This window comes from Tribolium madens, unplaced genomic scaffold, assembly GCF_015345945.1.
Source record: "Tribolium madens isolate multiple individuals breed KSU strain unplaced genomic scaffold, Tmad_KSU_1.1 Scaffold_97;HRSCAF=244;Tcas5.2_LG3a, whole genome shotgun sequence".
Classification (NCBI taxonomy): domain Eukaryota; kingdom Metazoa; phylum Arthropoda; class Insecta; order Coleoptera; family Tenebrionidae; genus Tribolium; species Tribolium madens.
The window spans coordinates 413,829-435,186 of NW_025401069.1; the positions used below are offsets into that span (position 1 = coordinate 413,829).

Consider the following 21,358-nt stretch of genomic DNA (forward strand, 5'->3'; position numbering starts at 1 on the left):
AAATTTTAATTTATTAGAATAATATTGAAAAACTGGTCAAAAAGTCGATGTTTTGTCGTTAATTTTGAGATATCCTGCTATGTGCAAAAACTGTAGTTCGTCAAAAAGTAAAAAACAGTTGCAAAAATCATTAATAATTAATTAAAGTTTTTAGAATTAGAAACTTCTATTATTCTAAATACTACTTCCATAGAAATGTAGAAAAAGACATAGCTTATCATTGGCACACTATAAAGCAAAGTATTTAGCGCAGAATGAATAAATATGAAAATTTTTGATGCAAAGTAAAGAGTATGGTGTCAAGAAGTCAAGAAAGTCAAGAAAGAAAAAAGTAAGTACTATATTTTGGTATCAAATCAATAAATATTGTATTATTATAGTTGAAAAAGTTTTATTTTTAATTTTTTTTTCTATAGAAGATGTTAAACTATTTCTTTATCAACTCCTTTGAGTAGATAAAGTAGCACTTTAACCGCAAAGGTAGATAAAGTAACACTTTAATAGCAGGGGTGTTTTAACTTATTTTATTCATTTAAATTTACAAATGGTATCATCCACGAGGTGGAATAAAGCGTCCGATTTACACTCAAACGAATTGAATACAACATTTTATTGTTCGAATTAGACTCAACAAGACGTAAACTTGCTTTAAATCTGTTAAAAATAATCTGATGTTTGCCAAAAATTGTATTTTTTTTTGAAATCTTGTTTTTTTTCTTAAACTTTATGTCCTGCTATAGAAAAAAATGGTGTATTATACACGACGATAAAGATTGTTTATCTAACCGTGAAATAAGTCCACTCGTGACTTCGTCACTCGTGTACTTAACCTTTTCACTGGTAGACAAACAATCTCTTTATCGTCTTGTATAATAAATAACTATTAATTCAAATGGTTATTTCCTGAAAATAATTAATAGTTTCAGTTTGATAACATTTTATTAATCAAAATAATACCTATTCTAACAAATGCCGGATACAGATTAATAAATTACTCGAGTAAAAATTTTAGTCCCAAGTTGGCAATGAAAAATGGACCTTTTTGTTTTTGTTTTGGCAATTTAGCATATTAAGTTGAAAGCAATAATAAAGGTTTATTAAATTGAATATTAAATCACGATTTTCAACCTGATATTGTATATTTTTACGTAAACAAAAAACACTATAAGCCAAGATAATACAAAATCACTATTCTTAAATTGATTTCTTACCAATAAATCTTATTAAAAAACTTGTTTCTTAAGTTAAAAACAGCATTATTAATAAATCACTCGATATACTTTTTAAAGAAAAAAAATCTTAATTTTATTTACATTTATAAACTAGCGCCCATAAACATAACACACAAGAGTACAGGTTATAAATATAATAAAAAACAAAATGGTAATAATGAAAAATTAAAAAATAAAATAAAAACGGGTCTAGAATTCATACTTTTTATTTTGTAATTTTAAATGTGCCCCTTTCCCGTTGTAATTTCAGTACTTTCATTTGTCAAAAATAAAGTTTTCTTCTTTTTAAAAATAAAAAAAATGTTCTTCTTTTTGAACAACATGGACGTATCGGTGAATTTGGGCGTTGGCTTCTCTAACACAGCTTTCGGTTTATTTTTCTCGCGTGGAAAAAGCCATTTTGACAGTTTGGTCGTCTTGAATCCCCTTTGAAACTTATCATTTGTCATACTATAAATAACAGGGTTGAGCGCTGAATTGACAAAAATGAAGAATTTTGACACAAACCAAAGATTATGGTATGTCCCGCTTGCCTGTAAAATCCAGTCAAAAAAAGAAAAATCGATTAGTGTGTTTACCATATTTTGGATTTGAGTATTTTGCGCAAGATTACTCTTTTTAATGTCTCGGTAAAAAATGAGCGCAGTAAAAGGTAATCTGCATATTAGAAATGTTAGGATCACGGAAACCATCATTCGGACGGCTTTTTTCTTATAATTCACTTGGCGATGATCCAAATTCCTTAGAACCACTTTTTCATATTTATTTAACTGAAAACTCGCAATTAGAGGAAAATTTTGCAAAAATGTTGCTACCCACTTTAATAAAAATCGTGATATAACAGATCAGTTGGATGGTAAGTGGGATCCAGACTAGAACTGTTATAATCACATGCCAGTAGATATTCGTTATCATTGTGTTCTCAGTGCAATATTTTTCCAGGAAATCCAGCCATTGACGTTCCTTGTAACTCCGGTAAATGTAAAAAGGGGTCGATAACAGAATTCCAGTGAGCCACGTGGCAGCCATCACGATTTTAGCTCCTCGTTTTGTCAATTTCGATTCTTGGGGTAACACTATTGCTGTTAGTCGGTCATAGCTGATTGCTGTCACACTTATGACACTCGCTAGCAATATTGAACATTCGACAGCTGCTTCAGTTTTGCATCCAAAGCTCCCGAATTGGTAGTTTTGGAAAAAGTCGTAGATTAGGAAGACCCAAGGATGGATCAAAAGTGATAGTAAATCTGCGGCGGCCATATTCCCGATTAGTAGATTGGTGGGGGTGCAAATGTGTCTATTTTTGACCAAGACATAGATTGATAAAAAGTTACCGAAAATCCCGAAAAGGACTATTGGGGCGAAAATCGTTGATTCGGTTGCAATCTGGGCGCTAGAGCGGATGATCCATTTGTCATTGATGAATGTGTGGTTGGATGGATCGAACTAAAATTTGATTATTTTTTTTTAAGTCAAACTTATTGTTACTTACATCGTCTGATGAGGAATAATCTTCGTCGCTGGTGTCATTCTTGACAGTGTGGTTGCCCATCTGATCGTTGGTTTTTGGATGAATAATGCTCGTGTGGTTTGGTATAAGTAAATTAAAATTATCGCTATTTGGGGATTTAGATATTTCAGCATCAATTAATTAAATAGAGACACTTTGTCTAATGGAATTTTATTGGCATAAAAAGGTTTGTTTGAGGAGCACTTGATGAGGCAGCTGATTTAATTGCATTGTTTAACGTGGTGAAAAAGAATGAGGTGTTTGCTACTAAAATATTACACTCTATTGAGATAAAATATTAGTGTTTTGCATTTAGAACAACGTCATTGAAGCACTCGAATTGGTGGTTTAATGCGTAACGCTGTCGAATTGAAATTGATGTTCACGATGTTGCAAAACTAAATTGTTTGTTAATTTTAGTTTGTTATTAAAAAAGTCGCAAGGACACAGTTTCAGAAATTTGTTTACACGGTGACCCAAGGAATAATAAGACTGCTCATTATCATTTTACTGACGTTTAGAAATCTTGGGAGAACAAACAGATAAGAAAAAATTACTGCGAAAATGGCAATAAATACAAATTTTTCGATTATAAAACACATTTTTTAAATAAATGACAAGTGTGTTTTTCATTGTGAAAATTTGCTTGAAAAATGACAACATTGCACCTACATTAATAATAATAAGACTAATAAGTCAAACATACAGGGTGACCCAGGGGTGCGTGAAAGCTCCATAACGTTTTTTCTATCTAAGCTATCGAAGTGATTTTTTTTTAAACGATAGGTCCGACAATGAGGCACATTCCTATTTAGGTAATACAGTTTGTCCCAAAATAAGATACACAACTAAGATCTGTTTTTTTTTAATGAAAACCCCCAATTTTTGTTACATTTTTAGATTCGCTACTAAATTGTCAATACAGGATGCGCCAGAACTTGCGCCCCAGAGGAAAATGCCATATAAGGTAAGATACCAAGAACATGGAAAAATTTTATCTATAAAAATTTCGAAGTTATGAGGGTTTAAAGTTTGCACTTTGACTCTATTTATGTCTGTTGGAAAAATAATTTTCCAAGTTTTTTTGCTATAGGCTATTAAAAGAGGAAACAAGAAAGCTGTATCCTAAATTGTAACTCTGTTCAATGTTATTTGTGGCTTTTATTGACAAAAAAATTGTACCTATATTAAATAATTGTAAAAAAAAATATACAAGATCATAAAAATAGACATAAAAAAATGTCAAATGTCAAAAAATAAATGTCAAATTTTTTTGACAGTTAGAATTTTTTAAACATTTTTTTCATGTTCCTGGTATCTTACCTTACTTAAAAATTTACTCTGGGGCGCGAGTTCTGGCGCACCTGTATAAGCCACTCGATTCCTTAGATCTATCTGCAATAGTTTTTGACTTATGTCAATTTATGCGTCAAAATAGCGTCGTGCATAGACCCACAGAAAAAATATAACTTCAAAACCATTCAGGATGAATAAACCAACTTTTTTACAGTCGATTCCTAAGCTTTAGCGCATTTTCTGAGGTAAAAACAAACTCAGTGTCCACGATTTTTTGAAAAGGACAAATTGCAAATGGCAATTACTCGACTTTCAACACACAACACCTTATATTTTACTGCATTGTTCCATAATATTTTTATAAGCTTTTTGTCAGTATACTAGAGTTTGTGGGATCTACTTTGTAAAATTTGTAAGATTTTTGCAAAATAAAAAACGTTGTTTAAAAAAAAATCTAGTAGGCGGCTGTCGTAAAATTTGACGGAGACTTGATGAAGCAACGTTTGTTAGAGTTCGGAGCTCATTTACTAGAAGACTAGCAGCTTGTGTAGAACATGATGGTGACCTATTTGAGCATTTTCTATAAGTAGCATTTTCTCAAAATTTTTACATTGTTTACTGTCAATCATCCTTTTCTGTTCTTGTAAAAATTACTAAAATTATTTTCTTTGTGATTTACTCCTGTTTCTATTACAACTTCATTTTGTTAAAATATATACTTTTCAGAATTGTATGGATGTCTCAAATTTTACGACATCGGCCTACTTGATTCTTTTTTTTTTCAATAAAACATCAACGTTTCTCAATTTGCAGGAATAACATGCAATGATGCAATAATAAATAGGGTGTTGTATTTGAAAAAGTTGAGTTATTACCATTTGTAATTAAAAAAAAAAAAAATTGAAGTAGGCGTTGGAACATCAATTCCGAGCTCGCTTTATCTCAAAAGATGCGTAAAACTTGAGGAATCGACAGGAAAAAAGTTGGTCACATTATCTCGATCTGTTTTGAAGTTATGAATTTATTTGTGGGTTTATGCACGACACTATTTTGACACGTAAATTGACATAAGCCAAAAACTATTGCAGATAATTCTAAGAAACTGGATGCGTTATATCGGCAATTTAAAAATGTAACAGAAATTGAGAGTTTTGATTTAAAAAAAAACAGAACTTAGTTGTGTATCTTATTTTGGAACATCCTGCATTAAATAAAAATATTTTTTAAATGTGCTTCATCATCGTATCGTTAAAAAAAAATCAAATCGATAGAAAAAAAGAAAAAAAGTTATGGAGCTTGCACGCACCCCTGGGTCACCCTGTATTTTCAGTTGTTTTTCTTCTTTTAGATAAAAATGATCTACTTGAAATACTGAACGCGATTTTGAAACCCGTTTTAATTTTTATTAGAAGGTTTTTGAAAAAAACGAACTGAAAGTTCTGAAAGTAGTCTTTTTTTTTATTGTTTTCGATTGTTTTTATTCGCACTTTTCTGTTTAGAAAAAAATACAAAAGTAAGTGTAACCTGTATACAATATTTGATAATAATACAACAATAACACATACGTAAAAAATAACACTAATTTTAGTCTTTTCTTTTCAAAATTTATTTTCATCTCTTTCTAATAAGAGATTTCCTCAAAAATAGTTTCCGTTACGTTTGATTTTTTTTTATCAGGATAAAACAGAATAACAGCAAAAAAATATATATTGACAAATACCGGATACAGATTACCTAATCAATCACTCTCTTGTAAAAATTTCGGTCTCAAGTTGGAAGTTCTTCAAAATACACATTTTTATTAAAATGCTTTACATTTACGTGGAGAATAATCACACAAAACCTTATTGCATGATTTTAATATTGATTATTTCGTATAATTTGTTGATAAAACACGATTTTCAAGCTGATTTTGTATTGATATCTAACTAAATAAAAATTCTTTGAAAGATAAGATTGTCTATATAAAACAAAAGAACTTTCTCAAAACATTATTTAGGTTTGAGTGTTTTTTCTGAAGTATTTTCAAATAAGTGGATTTGGTTCTTAATTTCCCCTCGAAAAGGTAGGTACCTACTGCTTCTTATTCCACAATCATTGATAAAATTTCTGTTTCTTCTTTCCGACTTCCAACAGCAAAATATTTACACCTATACCTTATTCCTACTTATATGTAAAACGAAAAAGAATCTAAATTATTAAATCCTAAAATGACAAGGATAAATTAAAATAACAAAGTTAATGCACATTTCCCTTCCTAAAATATTTGTTTCCACGTTAGACAGCCTTGAATATCAATCAGATTTTATTTCATTATCACTTTATCACAAAAAAAGTCAACAATGCTTGAAGAGCATCATGCGTTTAATTTTTATTTATTCACAATCACTAATGTAATATGCCGATTACTAACCTTTTTAAGGTTGGGAAACATGTCATTATTTCTCATGAAGAGTAATAAATGTTACTCCTCTTGGGCGGTAATATGCCAACGTTAAAATTACGAAAATACCGGAAATTTTTTCTTTTAAATTGTCAAGTTACGCATAATATTTCGCTAAATTAGTTTTTAATTGCTTTTGTAGCAGTTTCTCTTAATTCTGGGGGAGTACATTGCTCCATTTCGACGACTTTAAATCAGATTTACACATTATTTCAATATTTTCTTTGACATTTCTGAAATGTCAAAAATCTAAAGTCATTTGGATGGCCTACCATGTTTGGACCTTAACTTTGTTAGAATTTTATTTTACTCAAATTTTTGACTGGAAATAATGTGATTGCGAATAAAATAGCATACAAACCTCGGTGGTAATGGCATTACCCCTTGTGCTTTATCCAATCTCGAGGCTGGCGCCTCTCGATCGTATACATGAGCACTCGGGGTAATGCCATATTTACCACCTCGCTTGTAATATACTATTACGCAACAAGGGGTTTACAGTCAAAAACTATTTTATTTTTTTGTAAAGTACAAGTTTTATTAAGTTTCGTTACTATTTTCCTTCCTTATTTATCTAATAGTCTCAAATATTAATAAACTAAAGATATTATTTTTTCAGTATGCTGAAAATATTCGCTTTGGCAATAGTAGCAACGGCTCTTGCAGCCCCCCAGCCCGACTTAAAAGCCGCCGAATCTTGCGACGCCTCCAAATGCAAGCTACCCGACTGCAGATGTGCATCCACGAACCCTCCGGAAGGCCTCGACCTCGACCAAATCCCTCAAGTAATCCCCAATCCACCCCACATTTCTCTAGTTCTTATTTTCGTATTTTTTTCAGTTCGTTTTGCTCACATTTGACGACGCCGTCCAAATTGCAAATTACGACATCTACACCGACCTTTTCTTTAACAAGACCAACCCCGATGGGTGTCCCGTTCAAGCGACATTCTTTTTGTCTCACGAGTACACGGATTACACCAAAGTGCACGACTTGTACGTAAACAAACAGGAAATTGCCCTGCATTCCATCACTCATCAAGCCTTGACCGATTATTGGAAAAATCTCACCCTCGATGGACTCCAAGCCGAGTTTGGGGACGAAAAGACCCTCATTACACACTTTGCGAATATCCCCGAGGATGCCTTTAAAGGGATGAGAATCCCGTTTTTGCAACTGTCAGGTTGGTAGCTCTCTTCAACTTTACTTTTTCTTTATAAACAATCTCTTCGTTTTATCGGTTCTTAGTTTTGTTTTTTATTTTTTTATACAAGGTGAACAGAAAGTTTGGAACCAAACGTTTTTTGCTTAAAGTATTTATTTTTTGAAAAACCCAAATTCCGTGAATTCACAAAAATTCACTGTAGTGTGTGCTTTATTGTCATGATAACTGACATTGAAGTATGTATTGTCAAATTTAATCAAATTCGAACATGCCAACAGTAAGTGCGTTTAATAAAATAAAAATTATCTCCCTAGTACAAGAAGGTATGTCCCAAAGACGTGTCTCTATACTTTGAGGCATACCAAGGACTACCATTTCAAAGGACAAAAGCAAAAAGTAGCAAGGAGCAACGAGCATTCTGTAAAAATTAAATTTTTCAAAATTTTTTTTGTTCTGCAATTTTTTTTTTAAATGGCAACCCAGTATAAAACCTTTTTTTACAAAGATTATGACTAAGAATTACAACTATTTATATTTTACTCAAGTTTTTTCAATTTTTTTTATACAGGGTAATTTTTGAAATACGGCAGGCGCTGTAGAATGTTAATTTATGATCATTATTTGCCGTAGATACCACTCATTCAAAATTAATATTTTCTATTTTCAGCGTTCTGCAGTTCTCACCTTAAATTAAAATATCTTTACAACTGTCCATTTTAGTGGTATAAAAGGTTATGCGTTTTTTATGCAAAATTGATTACAGTATCGATTTAAGCAATAAAAAATTAGCATTAAGAGGCCAAAAAATGGAAAAACACAGAAAATGTGACCTGCAATTGCTGGAACCGGAAATTGAATAGATGTATCCGGTTTTCGTAATTACTAGTTTAACAGGAATGCTCTCGCAAGTTACCATTTTTTCGTGATTACCAGTTCAAAGGGTATGTTGTCACAGAGAAATGTTCCAAATTTTATAATATGTGGTCAAATGGTTCCGAAGTTATTACAAAAAAAAACCGAATTTCCATACCCACATTCTGAGGGTGGTAAAATTCTTATCAGTAGAGATAGGACACGAGTTATTATTAAAAAAAATAACATTATTTTATAACTCATTTTTGAGGTTCAAATATTGCTTCATAGTTATGAATAACCTTATATCATACAGGGTGACCCATAAGTAATAATGAGCCTGAAAAAATTTTTGAAGCAACCAACATTACATTTTAAAGATAACATGGATATTAAAATATTTGGTTTTAATAAATTAAACATAGTGTCCAAACAGCACTGCAACTTTAATTTATAAAAAGTCAAACCTTGGAAAATTTGGTGAGAATTACTAAAATGTTGACGAAAAGACCAACAAGATTCTTTCTCATTTATGGAGAATATTTTAAAAAACGCTTCGCAGACTGCATGTTTTTATACAGCGCGATATCTAAAAATAGACGGGATCCCTAAAACTGGAGTAAAGTCATTTTGACTGAGAAAAATTTGACAAAAATAAAAATACGATTACTATGTTTAATTAATTAAAACGAAATATTTTAATATTCACGTTATCTTTGAAATGCAATGTTGGTTGCTTCAAAAAAAAAATTCAGGCTCATTATTACTCCTGGGACACCCTGTATAAATTGACAATTTTAGAATTTCTCTAAATGTTATAGTCTACTTTGGGCTATATTCAACTTTCTAATTTTAAGTTAGAACCCATATTTTTTTCTTTTTAATTTGAAAGGTATTATTAGTTTTCTTGGTACAGACATGTGCAATATGTTCTACTTTTGGGGAAAATAATTATTGTTTAAAAAAAAAGTAAAAAATAATAAAAGTTAATAAAATCTAGTTGCATGGTGTTGAATAAGGCAATGCCATTATTGTAATGGCAAAAAGCAGCAAATAAAAGAAAATATTGTCAATGATTTTTCAAATTTTTAATAAAAAATTACAATAATAATTACCTATAAGAAATCGGAAAAACATCTAATTTAGTGTAAATAAGTTATTTTATTATTTATTTATTTTGTTTATTTTTAATAAAATTTTTAATGTCAATTTTTTATTGACATCATGTAACTAGATTTTTTAATTTTTATTTTTTTTTTTCAACTTTCATAATTTTTTTAAACAATACTTTTTAGAAAAACTAGAATTTAAAATCAAAAAGTTGAATATACCTAGTTCAAAATATACTGTCATTAAGAAAAATTCTAAACTTGTCAGGTTATACTTCGTTAAAAGCCATTTAATTTAGTTTTTTTAATTTTTGAAATCGGACCATAAACAAAAATTCTACAGCACCTGGCGCTTTTTAAAAATCACCCGGTATATTTTGTCATTTTAAAAAATCGCACAACTCAAAAACAAATCACCCTGTAGGTATATTAATATTTTTAATATTTGATTTATTATTTTTTTATGGCAATTATTTGTTTATTTATTTGTTAATTTTTTATTTTACAGGAGATAACAGCTTCGAATTCGCCAAATCGCTTGGCTTGACCTACGACTGCTCATGGCCCACTCAGACCTTCCGGAAGCCCGGACTTTGGCCATACACCCTAGACTACAGGTCGAACCAGGATTGTCCCATCGGTCCATGCCCAGAAAGCTCGATTCCGGGTGTGTGGGTGGTCCCCATGATCGACTGGACCGACAAGAGCAATAACGTGTGCTCCATGGTCGATGCTTGTGTCGATATGTAATCGCCCTCAAATTAATTAATTTCGTAATTGATGATGAAATTTTAGCCCCGATGACGACGCCGACAAGCTTCTCCAATGGTTCATCGATAATTTCAATGTCCAATACCAAGGCAATAAAGCGCCATTTGGGTTCTACATCCACGCTGCTTACTTCAACGTCAATCCGGTTCGTCTCGAAGCATATAAAAAATTCGTCGATTATCTGCAAACTCTGAAAGATGTTTTCCTCGTGAGTCCTAGTAAGGCCATTGAGTGGATTAAAAACCCAGTTCCTATTGGGTCGGGTGATTGGCCTGCGTGTCCTGATGTTGAGGATTTGGGGTGCACGAAACAGACGTGTGAGTTGATGAAGGAAGATGATCCAAATCCGAGGTATATGACGTTCTGTGGAACGGAATGTCCGGCTGTGTATCCCTGGCTTGGAAATCCATTGGGTGATCAATAAATAAAAAATTTGTTTACATTTATCAAAATAAATTAAATAAAAATGTTACTCCTATGTAATTTTTTGTTGTTTGTTTTTGTAAAATAATTTAGTCGAAAAAAATTTTCCTAATAATAATAAACCATTATTCTTTCACACATTTGCATTTTTTCTCATTGTCTTTTAAATTTTTACCGTTTTTATATATTTTTTCCAACACTAATATCTTATACCCACTCTCACAACAAAAACTGTTTTTTTCTTATTTAAAAAATATACCGGCTGTCCCAGGCAGGATTGGATATAGGGAATTAACATGGGAAATTAGTTTTTATTTTTTACCGGCTGCAGGAGTAACAGAAATTAAAATCTGATTGATGGAACTTATAGTTCTCGAAAAATCTTATCGACATTTTTATCGATTCTCCAATTAACTCTATTTTGGCGAAACCGGACCTAAAAAATTCGAAATTTGAATTTGCCGCGTTAGCGTTACTAAGAAACGAACTATCTCTGCAGCCGGAAAAACATAAAAACTAATTTCCCATGTTAATTTCCTATATCCCAGCCTGCCTGGGACACCCGGTATATTTGTAGCAAATTATTAAATATAATACATTTTTAGCAAAACATTATCTTTGGTTTTTGTTCGCAGTTGGCAATGAAAAAATGTTGCATCTTCAACTAAAAGGATTTAAATTATATTATTAAACCAGTGTCACTAATGTAAGAGTTTTCTAAGCACTAAGTAATGAAAAAAATGCAAAATAAATCGTAAATCAACTTATTGGCGACTAATAACATTTCTTTGTTTTTAAACAAGCTAACAATACCATTGCAACTTCGAGTGATACATAGAGTGGTGTAAAAAAAAGCCGCTTTAATTCATCAATAAAATATATTTTATATGACACAAAAATGACGATATGGCTATTCAAATACCCAAATTCCGTCTATGTGGAACGTTATCCTACCTCCATTAGATCATCAAAAAAATGTTTTTTGTAATTGTGTTGACATTTGTTTTTCCTATTTTTGGATTTTTTAAAAATATGTAACAATTTTGTTTTGATGCGCTCGCATATTTGTTCAATACTTCTAACGTATCGTATTTTTTTGATTTTTATTATTTTATCTATTTTTTCATCTATTTTACTGTTCACAAAACTCTTATTGATTATTATTTACACATTTGGAGTGAAATAGTTTTTCCATGGCCAACTATTATCAAACAAGATATGTATTTCACTTTTTAAGTATAATTATAAAAAATATTCTGTTACAAATGTATATTTTTTAGATCAGAAAAAAATAAGCTTTTCAAAATTGCCATAGCCGCCTATGATTTCCATTAAAAAATATACAAGTTTATGTTATTACGGCTAAACCAATAATTGAAAGAAAATCTTAACTACATTATTAAATTTCTCATAAAAAAGTGGCTGTATAATGTCTTTATTTCAAATCCGTATCTTCTATAATAACGAAGATATGATTTTTTTTAGATTTTGCCAAAATCTAAAAAAGTGCCTGTATGTCTTTATTTCAAATCCGTATCTTCTATAATAAAGAAGATATGATTTTTTTTAGATTTTGCCAAAATGTCAACTTTTGTCTGTAAGTCGAAAACAAAAGACGATAGCGGAATGCGATTTTAACCAATATTATTTTTTCAAAAATTGAGCTCCAGAATGTATCACTCATTTTTGGACCTCTTAGTTTCGGAGATTCCCTATTCGGACATCCAAAATGCAGCACCCTGTACATATTGTTTCTGAATATTGTCTAATCTTCGTCAAAATGAGAAAAACAATTTGTTTTCAGCTTTTTTTACAATACAATATACCTATATAATAATACCTAAATTCAATTTAAAAAGCACTCAATAGATATTTAGTATAAAAACGTGTGAAACTCGTGCATTTGTAACACAATGAGAGTGTTTGTAACACTTGTGTTTTAAGACACTATTTTCCAAACATTTTCAAGAAAAATATTTATTTTAAATATGTATTTATATTATGCTCATCCCGAGTGATGTCTTATCCGTTTTTCCAAAAAATTACGTCCAAGAGTAATTTTTTTTTATGAATTGATTTTTACACATGAAAACATTTTCAAAACGAATATTATATTCAAACATAAAACATTCTCAATCAATATAAATATTATAAGTCATACCACAATCGTATCACTTTTCACCGAGCTTTTCACAATGTTTTTTCTGTATGAAAGAGTTGAGCTTCTTGGCTTAAAAATTTGTCAGTAGGGTTCAGTTATAACACAGATTTTTCTATTACACAGAAATTAAATGTTTTTGGAATTGCCTATGTTGTTGCTGTCATAATTCACATGTTTCTCACGAAACGTGGCAAAACTCGCGGAAAGAGAGCTAAAACGCAATGGTTTCATTTAATTTAATGAAATAAGTAAAAATTCCTTTCGCTATGTATAGATTTTTGTTATCAGCGCCACCAAATTAGCAAAAAATGAAAACAACATTTTAAACCCCAAAAATCATGTAGACCTGTCTCAGATCTTGTCAGACTTTTTTACTTCCACCGTATTATGCACAAAGTAACAAGGAATGCAATAATGGCGCATCAATACAGTTATATTGGTAGGTATCGAAGGGATGTTATCTTGAAAAAAAAGTCGGTTTTTGTATTTGTCTTGTTTGTGCAAGAAGTTTATGTTATATTATCTGTTTTATCGTTAAAAAAAAGCTTATCCCTTATGAGGAATGTTTTACTTAAAAACTGTTCCATAAAAAGTATAAAACTGTCATTAATCCACAAATTTAATCTAATTATTAATAAGGCATAAACTGAGGAAAATAAAAATAGCCTGGTGAATTTGTTAAAATAATGGTATCATAATTTTAACAAATTCACTAATTCTTCCGAATTAGAACTGTTTCACTTTATCAAAATGTGTACGTACAAACACAAGTTTTGCAATGCAGATACAGAAATTTAACTTTTTTAATGAAAATCAACCAAATTAACAAAGTAGACACATTATAACAATTCGTGTCCTTCTTCACATTTTATTTCGAAACAACAGTCTGGAAAGGGCTTCGAGATGTTGCCGTCACGTAGGTAACATGGGGGTTCTACCACAATTGGGGCGCATCCTTGCAAGTTGATATTTCCATTATTTTTGCACACTGCCTCAGCACATACTTCCGCGAGACGTTTCACTTCACCCTCTTTCATTTTCCCCAAACCATATTTTTCCGTATAACAACCGTCCGTGTTATTTTTAGAAGTCGATGTAATGATGCTCATCCATCCCTCCACTTGCAAGGAAACCATCATAACAAAGAATATTGCACAAATTTCTTGGTTCTTCATCTTGAAACTAAACAATAACTGAAAAATTTTGGCGTCAGGAATTTTCTCGCTACTTTTACGCTCAAAAGTGTCCGAAGTCGACTGAAAAAAGAATTCGAGCCTTTGCTCACGCTAATTCACAAAAATTTGTACTGACACCCTTTGTCAAATGAAAGATAATTCAATCTGTTAATGAGAACTTTGTTAACTAAAGTTTTTGAATTATTTGCAAACGATTCTCAGCTGTCACTTCTAAGTCTAGAAAGTCTTTTGATAGGTACTTGACAAAATTATTGAGTTTGACAAATGGTGTCACTCAAATTTTATTTCTTAGAGCCGACTTTATCTAAAAACAAAAACTTTTTTAGTTTTTTTTCACTGCGGACAATTTTTTGCGTTAATATTGTTGACACAAACTTAAATTTATTTAAATTTAAAGGGGCTCATAATAGCCCAGTCAAATTAGACAAATCGGTGGAAAAAAAACTAGAGTTGGATTTTTTTTAAACGCTTTCTTTACACTTGGGTAGACATATACCAAAAGTTCCAGAAGATGGGGGGCGAGCTCGAGGAGGGGAAGGGGGTTAAAGGTGTCTTTTTTTGGTTTTTTGCTTATATCTCTGAAATTATCACTCCTCTAGGTTTTTATCTTCTTATCAAAATTAAAACTTACAAAATTTCCTACAAAAATGGTCCTTTCCTTTTTTGTCGTATGACTAACCGTAAGCGAGTTATAGGACAGAAAAGAAACATCATTTAAAAAAATGTGCTTTATCCGCATTTAAAACAGAATTAGTCTTGTAATTAAAAAAAAAAAAAACTGACAGTAAATTGAATTTACTGGGTCCAATACTTCATTAAAGGAAGGGGGGGTCTATAAATACAAACTTATCGTTTATGTAATTTGTGCAGAATTTTCTGTAGAAGTCTATTTCTGCATCAAAATTTCCTACAAAAATGGTCCTATTCATTTTTGTCGTAGGACTAACCGTAGGGTTCAAAAGTTTGCATTAAAATTGCATTAAAAATCCTTTGAAACAAATTTCATTAGTATATATGGTAAGTATTTATATGTGTAGAACGTCCCTCAACTAAGCTGGTCTGCCTGAAAGGTGACTTTTGTGTAAACATTTAAACGGAAATATAAATAAAAATTTTGGATGAAAGAGAGAATGAATCTGTAAGGGGGTTAAATGGGTTGTAAATGTTTAAACAAAGATATAAACATAAAATTCTTTAGAGGTGTAAAGGGACACTAAAATCAGATTTTTCGAAAATTCGTTTTTAAGGGAATAAAACGGTGTACACATTTAAAGGGATATAAAAACATTAAATTTAGAAAATATGATCCTTAGAGCGCGTAGAAGTGCACTTATCAAATTTTAATGAAATAAAATAACAGTTTAAACGCTTAAAAACAAAATTAGAAACATGAAATTTAGAATTTTGGGAGTGCAGAAGTACACTGAGACGACACTTTATGAAAATCAACATTTAATATTTATCCATAAACATAGCCCATGCGAAGAACGAGACTACTATAACTGAATCCTATACATAACATAGGTAATTATCTAGCTTTATAAAGTACCTAAGCCTATGGAATGGTTTTGTGAAAGGGGCTTTTTCCCATTTTATATCGGAAATACGCGCGGACAAAGTCGCAGGCAAATGCTAGTTCAGCATATAAAGATGACTCGGAAGACTTGATAGACCCTCGTGGCACCTTCTAATAAACTGTTGGATCCAATATATTCAATTTACTGTAAGCTCTATTTAAATCATCGATATTAAATCATCTATTTATTAATTTTGTACTGAACAAGACTGTAATTCGGTTTTCAATGTTTAAGTTGAAGACGAAGATGCAGCATATGAGGACGACTCGGAAGACTTTATAGACTCTCTAATGAAGTGTTGCACCCAATAAATTCAATTTGTTTTTAGTTTTTTCAAATCACAAGATTAATTCTGTTTTAAATGCGAATAAAGCACTTTTTTTTAATGATGTTTTTTGTCAGCCTTATAACTCGCTTACAGTTAGTCCTACAACAAAAATGCAAATGACCATTTTTGTAGGCTTTAATTTTGATAAGCAGGCAAAAACCGTTAGGAGTAATAGTTTCCGAGATGTAAGCAAAATAACAAATAAGACACCTTTAGCCTCCTCCCCCTTCTCGAGCTCGCCCCCCACCTTCGGGGACCCAAGAATAAGGAAAGCGTTAAAAAAAATCCAACTCTCTAAGATTTTTTTCCACTGATCGCCCTATTGTTGTCTAATTTGACTGGGCTATAAAATACAGACAAAACCGTTAAAAATGCTTTATTAAATAAAGTAGCACAATTTTAGTCTTAAAGMGATAATCCGTCCAAAATTTACAAAATAAAATAAATATATACAATATATACACATGATGAATAAAAGTTGATAAAAATCCCGCGAGAACCCACAAATTTAGGCAGATATGAGTGGGTAAGTTATAAATATGTAAAGAAACACTTAAAGTTTGTGGCTTCTTCAAATGAGCACGCACAGTCATATTATTTATTGATTATTTATTGTTGTTCCCCACTTTCAACAATCAACATAATCGACTGTTGCGAATTAGCATCCGTTGTTACACCTCGAACACACTCAACTTGATGCGAAACCCAATCCTTGCGTTGACAGAAAGTGGAACAGTAAGGCGTCCGCCGACAGAGGGAGCATTCGGCGAGAGCCTCTCTGTTGCAATTCGCACACTGGAACAAGAAATAATTAGTTATYGGAGGYGTTGCCAATTTTAGMWTTACCTTCTTTTGGTTGTCGTCCAAGGCAGGTTGTAAGGTGGTGTCAGAGCTGCCATCTGGCTGCAAAGCAGCCACTTGGGCCTCGACTCGCGCCGCCAGCACTGCTGCATCTTTCTCTCTTTGAAACTTCTCCGATTGTCTACTAATCGCGTCGCGTAACTCTTCAACGCCTTTGCGGAAATCGCTCGCCAGTCGCGTTATTTGTGTCGCAATGTCTTCGAGTCTTTTCAAGGAGGCTGTCGGGTCAGTGTTGACCACTGGCTCCATCAACTGGTAGTCGGTGGAGTCGAGGCCTTCGGCTAGGTTCTGCCAGGCTTCCTCTTTTGTTTGCTGATTTCCGTCGCTGTCTTCGCCGCAGCTGCGTTTGTTCGAGTCGTGGTCCTTTCGACGTTTCCTCTTGTAGGGGGTAAACAGTCGGACGGGACCTGTAGCCGACTCATCATCGCAGCAGGCGGCGCAAGTGCAACTTGTCGCATGAGGAAGGATGATACCTGGAAAAAAAATCACATGAGTTGATTAGGCAACCAATAATTCACTAAAATAGAACTGTATTCAAATTTAGTTCAATTACAATTTCAAATACTAAAAATGCTCACAATAGGTAATTAACTTACACAATGGGACACACTCGAATTTTTCTACCATCGCAACTGCATAATACAAAATTTATAAACAACATGACGATGCAATTAAACAAATCGTGTTAGTCATTATGGCTAACGTTAAAACAGTTCAAGAAGTGTTAACGATACCCTTTGCAGAGCTAATATTTTACATATACACACTGTTTATAAATACTCTGTGATCAAATGAACTATGAAATTTTATAATTACTCTTCTTTGTGGGTAATAAAAAGTCTGGATTTTAAGTTTTCTGTCTATTCATAATCTTTTAAAGTGTCCCAAGGTTTTCTTTTTCTTTTGGCTTAATCAAAAACAAAATATCGAGAGATCAAGATAATTTGTAATCGAGTCATCTTTGGATTCAAAAACGTATGTCTGTTTTTGAACTAACTGTACGTGAAACGTCAAATAAAATGATCAAGTCGAAAGGTAAAACGGTAAAACGAGTTGAAATTAGTCGCCGACGTACAATAATAAGAGTAGGACCGTTCTTTTTTTAAGGTAAATCATAATTTAGTTACTAAAAAATCATCTTCTTTTTGGTCATGCCATTTTACCTTTCGGCTCGATATCTTATCTTGATCTCTCGATATTAATTTTCGTTAATTTAATTATTGACGTCTGTAAACTGGGCTTCATTTTTGTCAAAATGATATTTTTTGATAAATTTTACTAAAAATTAGTCCGACATTAACTGGCATCTGGAAAAAAAATAAAAGATATCAATTGAAAAATCAATTGTTTTTTAACAAAAACGTCAGAATAAAATGTAAAATCGCTTTGAATATTAAAATATAGATTTTAAACAATAGAAATGTTAAATCAAATATTGGGAAAAATTGGATAACTTGAAATTATTTTTTCATTGTTTGAAAAATTATTATTTAAAAAACACGTATTTTTATTAAAGTATTCTAGTTTTGATTTATACTCAACAAAAAAAAAAAAACGAAAACAAAATAGTCAAAACATCCTTTATCCGACACTACTGAAATACCGTGCGATCAAATAAAAAATAAATTAGAGTAGGCGTCGATTAAATTCTACAGTTGGCAACACATTGGCTGGGAATCTGGGCTGGAAATTTTTCACGCAAACTGAAAGTGAAAATGACCATCAACCGTTATCCTCTTGTATAGCAATAAAAATTTTCTGCTCTAAAGTGAACATTATTTCACTCAAAAGGAATAAAACGCAAGCTTGTCAAAGTTTCCGCTGACATTTCATGTCAAGAATCAGGATTGCCATCTGAAGGAATTTAATCACCGCCTACTCTAATTTTTTTTTTTTTTGATCGCACGGTATTTCAGCCGGGGGATGAAATTTGGATTCTGCGCAGTTTAATTTTTTATTGGTGTGTGTAAGCAAACAAAATAGACTCTAGTCTGATAAGGAATTGAAGACTGCTACCGTATTCAAGACGGTAGTCTTATTCGTCATCAGTTTCATTTTCTCATTACCAACATAAAAAAATTATTAACTTTTCTCTTGTTTAAAATGTGGCACCTTCCATCGCTCATTGTATACCTTTGTGGAAACTCTTCCAATTTTTCCTCCCTGGAATTCCTATCAATGGCCCATTTTTCGGTATTTAACATTTTGCAATGATGAGTCTGACAGTGACAGTCAATGATAATGGTTGACAGTAATAGAAAATAAGGTTAACCCATGGTTAGAAATCTATGTCACTCAAGTGACAATTTAACTTTGTTTTGTTTACATTTTTTGTATTTTGACCAGGGGTAGCCGACTAGTATAGCCCAGACCGTTTTTGAAATATTTTAGTTCTGGTCCGGCCGTCAGAGGTCGCGATTAGCATTCTCATAATAAGTTTATTTATTTTTTGCGAATGTTACTTTTATTTTAAATTTTCATTCAAAGGTAGACGATAGGTGTAGACACACAACATAAACAACAAATTTAGGTTCCAGCTTTTTTTGTTAGATTTATAATAAAAAAAAGAAATCTAATTTATCGGCGTGAAGTGTGCGGGATTGAAATTTGAAACAAGTTGGTCATGATTTCAAAATTTGAACTGTCAACGCAATCAATGAAAAAACACAAAATTGAGTGTTGTTTGTAAAATAAATTCCTGGAATTTGAGGTAAAATTGATTTTTGTACTAATCTACGATAATAATTGCTAATTGTTTAGAATGAGTTTCCACAAACGAACTTGTTTTGCTGTGGTGGGCTTCCCATTTAAATCTGGGCCTCTCTTTCGGTTTCCGCGTCCGAAAAAAGAGCCACTTTTTGCCAGACTAAATTAAGAGCTCCAGTGTGTTCAAAAGTCTGTTCCCCAACTCATTGCGTTCTGTTAATATTTGTCAAGGTAAGTTCAGTTAAATAATAACATTGCTTTCTAACTTTCTGCTTATTAAAGAAACATACACGTAAGAATGTAACAGTGAGGAGTTCCGGAAACATGTGTCGTCGGTGTCGGTACCAAAAGTGGGATTTTAAAACTTAGGTTTTAATTCTTAATTTTCTCAACCCATAACATTCTTCAGGTCAGATGAAAATTGATTTTTCACCAGAAGTTAGCAATCCCACTATTGATCTGTCTTTTTCCACAACACAAAAAGAAGATGTAGAATTATCGAAAATGTGGTTTTATAGTCCACGAAAAAGAGTGACTCCAGTGGAAGGTATAAATAAATACATACAGGGAACCAAGCGGTTTTTTTTTAATTATTTGTCTTTAGAAAATAATAATTAAATTCATAATTAATGTAAATTAAAATAATATAAAAAATGTGATTGTATTTTAAAAATAAAAWTTTGTCTAAAACATTTTTGATTTAATTTTAATAAAAAATAATAAATTGAAACAAAACATATTTTCAAAATTGCCGCCTTTTCTAGTTCACAGGCCGGACGTATGATGACGCCACAAAGAAACTTTTTAAAACCATTAAGTAGGCGTTCTATTTTGTAGGTGTTCTGTGATTTTGACAATTTAATTTCTATCTTTAAATTATCGTCGCGCCACCAGTAGAGGTAGAGGTTCCAGTAGAGGTACACAGTAAGTTCGTTTTGTCAGTGGATACTTTTCAAATAGGGGTACATAGTCAGTTTTCCTGTTTTCGTAATTTGAGCAATTTCCTAAGACTCCTAATTAATAAAAATTTGCTTTCTACACCAACTTCAAATTGCAAATTTTACTATTGTATTCAGATAACTTTGAAAACTTAAATTCGCTATATTTTCAAAATTTAGTGTCAAGCATTGTTTTCATGAGATAATTAAGACACATTTAAACTGATAGAAATTTTTAAATCATGTTCTTTTCTGGATCAAAAAATAATCTAACAAAATGGCAACAATGGCAATTATTTCGTTTTCAAATTTTTTGACATTAGTCATTCCAAATTTTAAAGCAAAATCAGTGTCATAACATTTCGGCCTGCCTTTTGTTGTGTAAGCTTACTCCTGTTTCCTCTTCAATTGCTACATATCTTAGAAAGCCCCAGTTTTTCCCAATTCTTTCACCCGAAAAAAAATCTCATTTTTTTCCGTTCAATCGGGCAAGGTAGCCACTTCAAATTTACCACTCTTACTCTATGTCAGACACGAAATACTGGCAAAGAGGTTCCTGCAAACCCTCATACATACCTTCATCAATCAACGTTTGTAGACTCCTGCCCCCGAACCTGATGCTTCTCTTCCAGTCCTTGCTCGAGGCCCTGCCGCACAGCGCTTCAAACTCGCTCGGCGTATACCAAGCCGAGCCTAACTTGATACACCGGCCTCTGCCCCCCGACCCGAATCTGTTTTTGTGCAGCTCCGCCGAGGTGTTCTTGCATCTCACCGGAAGTACCGGTAGACT

General features: G+C 32.1%; 3 protein-coding genes and 1 long non-coding RNA gene across 6 annotated transcripts in view; 2 read left to right on the forward strand and 2 right to left on the reverse strand.

The window, feature by feature from the left end:
* Positions 1-1,422: 1,422 nt before the first annotated feature.
* LOC123014697 (C-X-C chemokine receptor type 2) lies at positions 1,423-3,000 on the reverse strand. 2 transcript variants are annotated; one of them, XM_044413935.1, is made up of 4 exons: positions 2,725-3,000; positions 2,052-2,678; positions 1,811-2,002; positions 1,423-1,765 (listed from the first exon to the last, which is right to left on the reverse strand). In XM_044413935.1, the coding sequence occupies exons 1-4, from the start codon at positions 2,782-2,784 to the stop codon at positions 1,451-1,453; spliced, it is 1,194 nt and encodes a 397-aa protein (XP_044269870.1). In that variant the 5' UTR covers positions 2,785-3,000; the 3' UTR covers positions 1,423-1,450. The 2 variants fall into 2 exon arrangements, with proteins under 2 accessions (XP_044269870.1, XP_044269869.1); XM_044413934.1 differs by having other exon boundaries at positions 1,423-2,002.
* A 3,010-nt stretch (positions 3,001-6,010) lies between these two features.
* Positions 6,011-10,861, forward strand: LOC123014635 (chitin deacetylase 7-like). The gene is made up of 5 exons (XM_044413845.1): positions 6,011-6,103; positions 7,101-7,266; positions 7,322-7,664; positions 10,116-10,353; positions 10,403-10,861. Exons 2-5 carry the CDS (start codon positions 7,102-7,104, stop codon positions 10,800-10,802), a joined length of 1,146 nt encoding a protein of 381 aa, XP_044269780.1. The 5' UTR covers positions 6,011-6,103; position 7,101; the 3' UTR covers positions 10,803-10,861.
* A 5,563-nt stretch (positions 10,862-16,424) lies between these two features.
* Positions 16,425-21,358, reverse strand: part of LOC123014713 (deformed epidermal autoregulatory factor 1) — a 15,852-nt gene continuing 10,918 nt past the window's right edge. Inside the window, exons 2-4 of the mRNA XM_044413960.1 lie at positions 21,145-21,335; positions 16,910-17,397; positions 16,425-16,858 (exon numbers count right to left, since the gene is read on the reverse strand). Coding sequence (XP_044269895.1) covers positions 16,673-16,858; positions 16,910-17,397; positions 21,145-21,335 — 865 coding nt within the window. The 3' untranslated portion in view covers positions 16,425-16,672. The remainder of the gene's footprint in view (positions 16,859-16,909; positions 17,398-21,144; positions 21,336-21,358) is intronic.
* On the forward strand, positions 19,576-20,202 carry LOC123014714. 2 transcript variants are annotated; one of them, XR_006413334.1, is made up of 4 exons: positions 19,576-19,634; positions 19,685-19,861; positions 19,913-19,980; positions 20,040-20,202. It is a non-coding gene; the product is annotated as an uncharacterized LOC123014714 (long non-coding RNA). The 2 variants fall into 2 exon arrangements; XR_006413333.1 differs by having other exon boundaries at positions 19,617-19,861.

What these genes read in the sequence shown, in the direction of transcription:
- LOC123014635 (XM_044413845.1), top strand. Translation starts at nt 7,102, where the DNA reads ATGCTGAAAATATTCGCTTTGGCAATAGTAGCAACGGCTCTTGCAGCC. An exon ending in CCCGTTTTTGCAACTGTCAG is followed by an intron (nt 7,665 to 10,115) that starts GTTGGTAGCTCT and finishes TTTATTTTACAG; the next exon opens with GAGATAACAGCTTCGAATTC. An exon ending in GTCGATGCTTGTGTCGATAT is followed by an intron (nt 10,354 to 10,402) that starts GTAATCGCCCTC and finishes ATGAAATTTTAG; the next exon opens with CCCCGATGACGACGCCGACA.
- LOC123014697 (XM_044413934.1), bottom strand. Translation starts at nt 2,784, where the DNA reads ATGGGCAACCACACTGTCAAGAATGACACCAGCGACGAAGATTATTCC. An exon ending in ATTATTCCTCATCAGACGAT is followed by an intron (nt 2,679 to 2,724) that starts GTAAGTAACAAT and finishes ATCAAATTTTAG; the next exon opens with TTCGATCCATCCAACCACAC. An exon ending in ATATCACGATTTTTATTAAA is followed by an intron (nt 2,003 to 2,051) that starts GTGGGTAGCAAC and finishes GCGAGTTTTCAG; the next exon opens with TTAAATAAATATGAAAAAGT.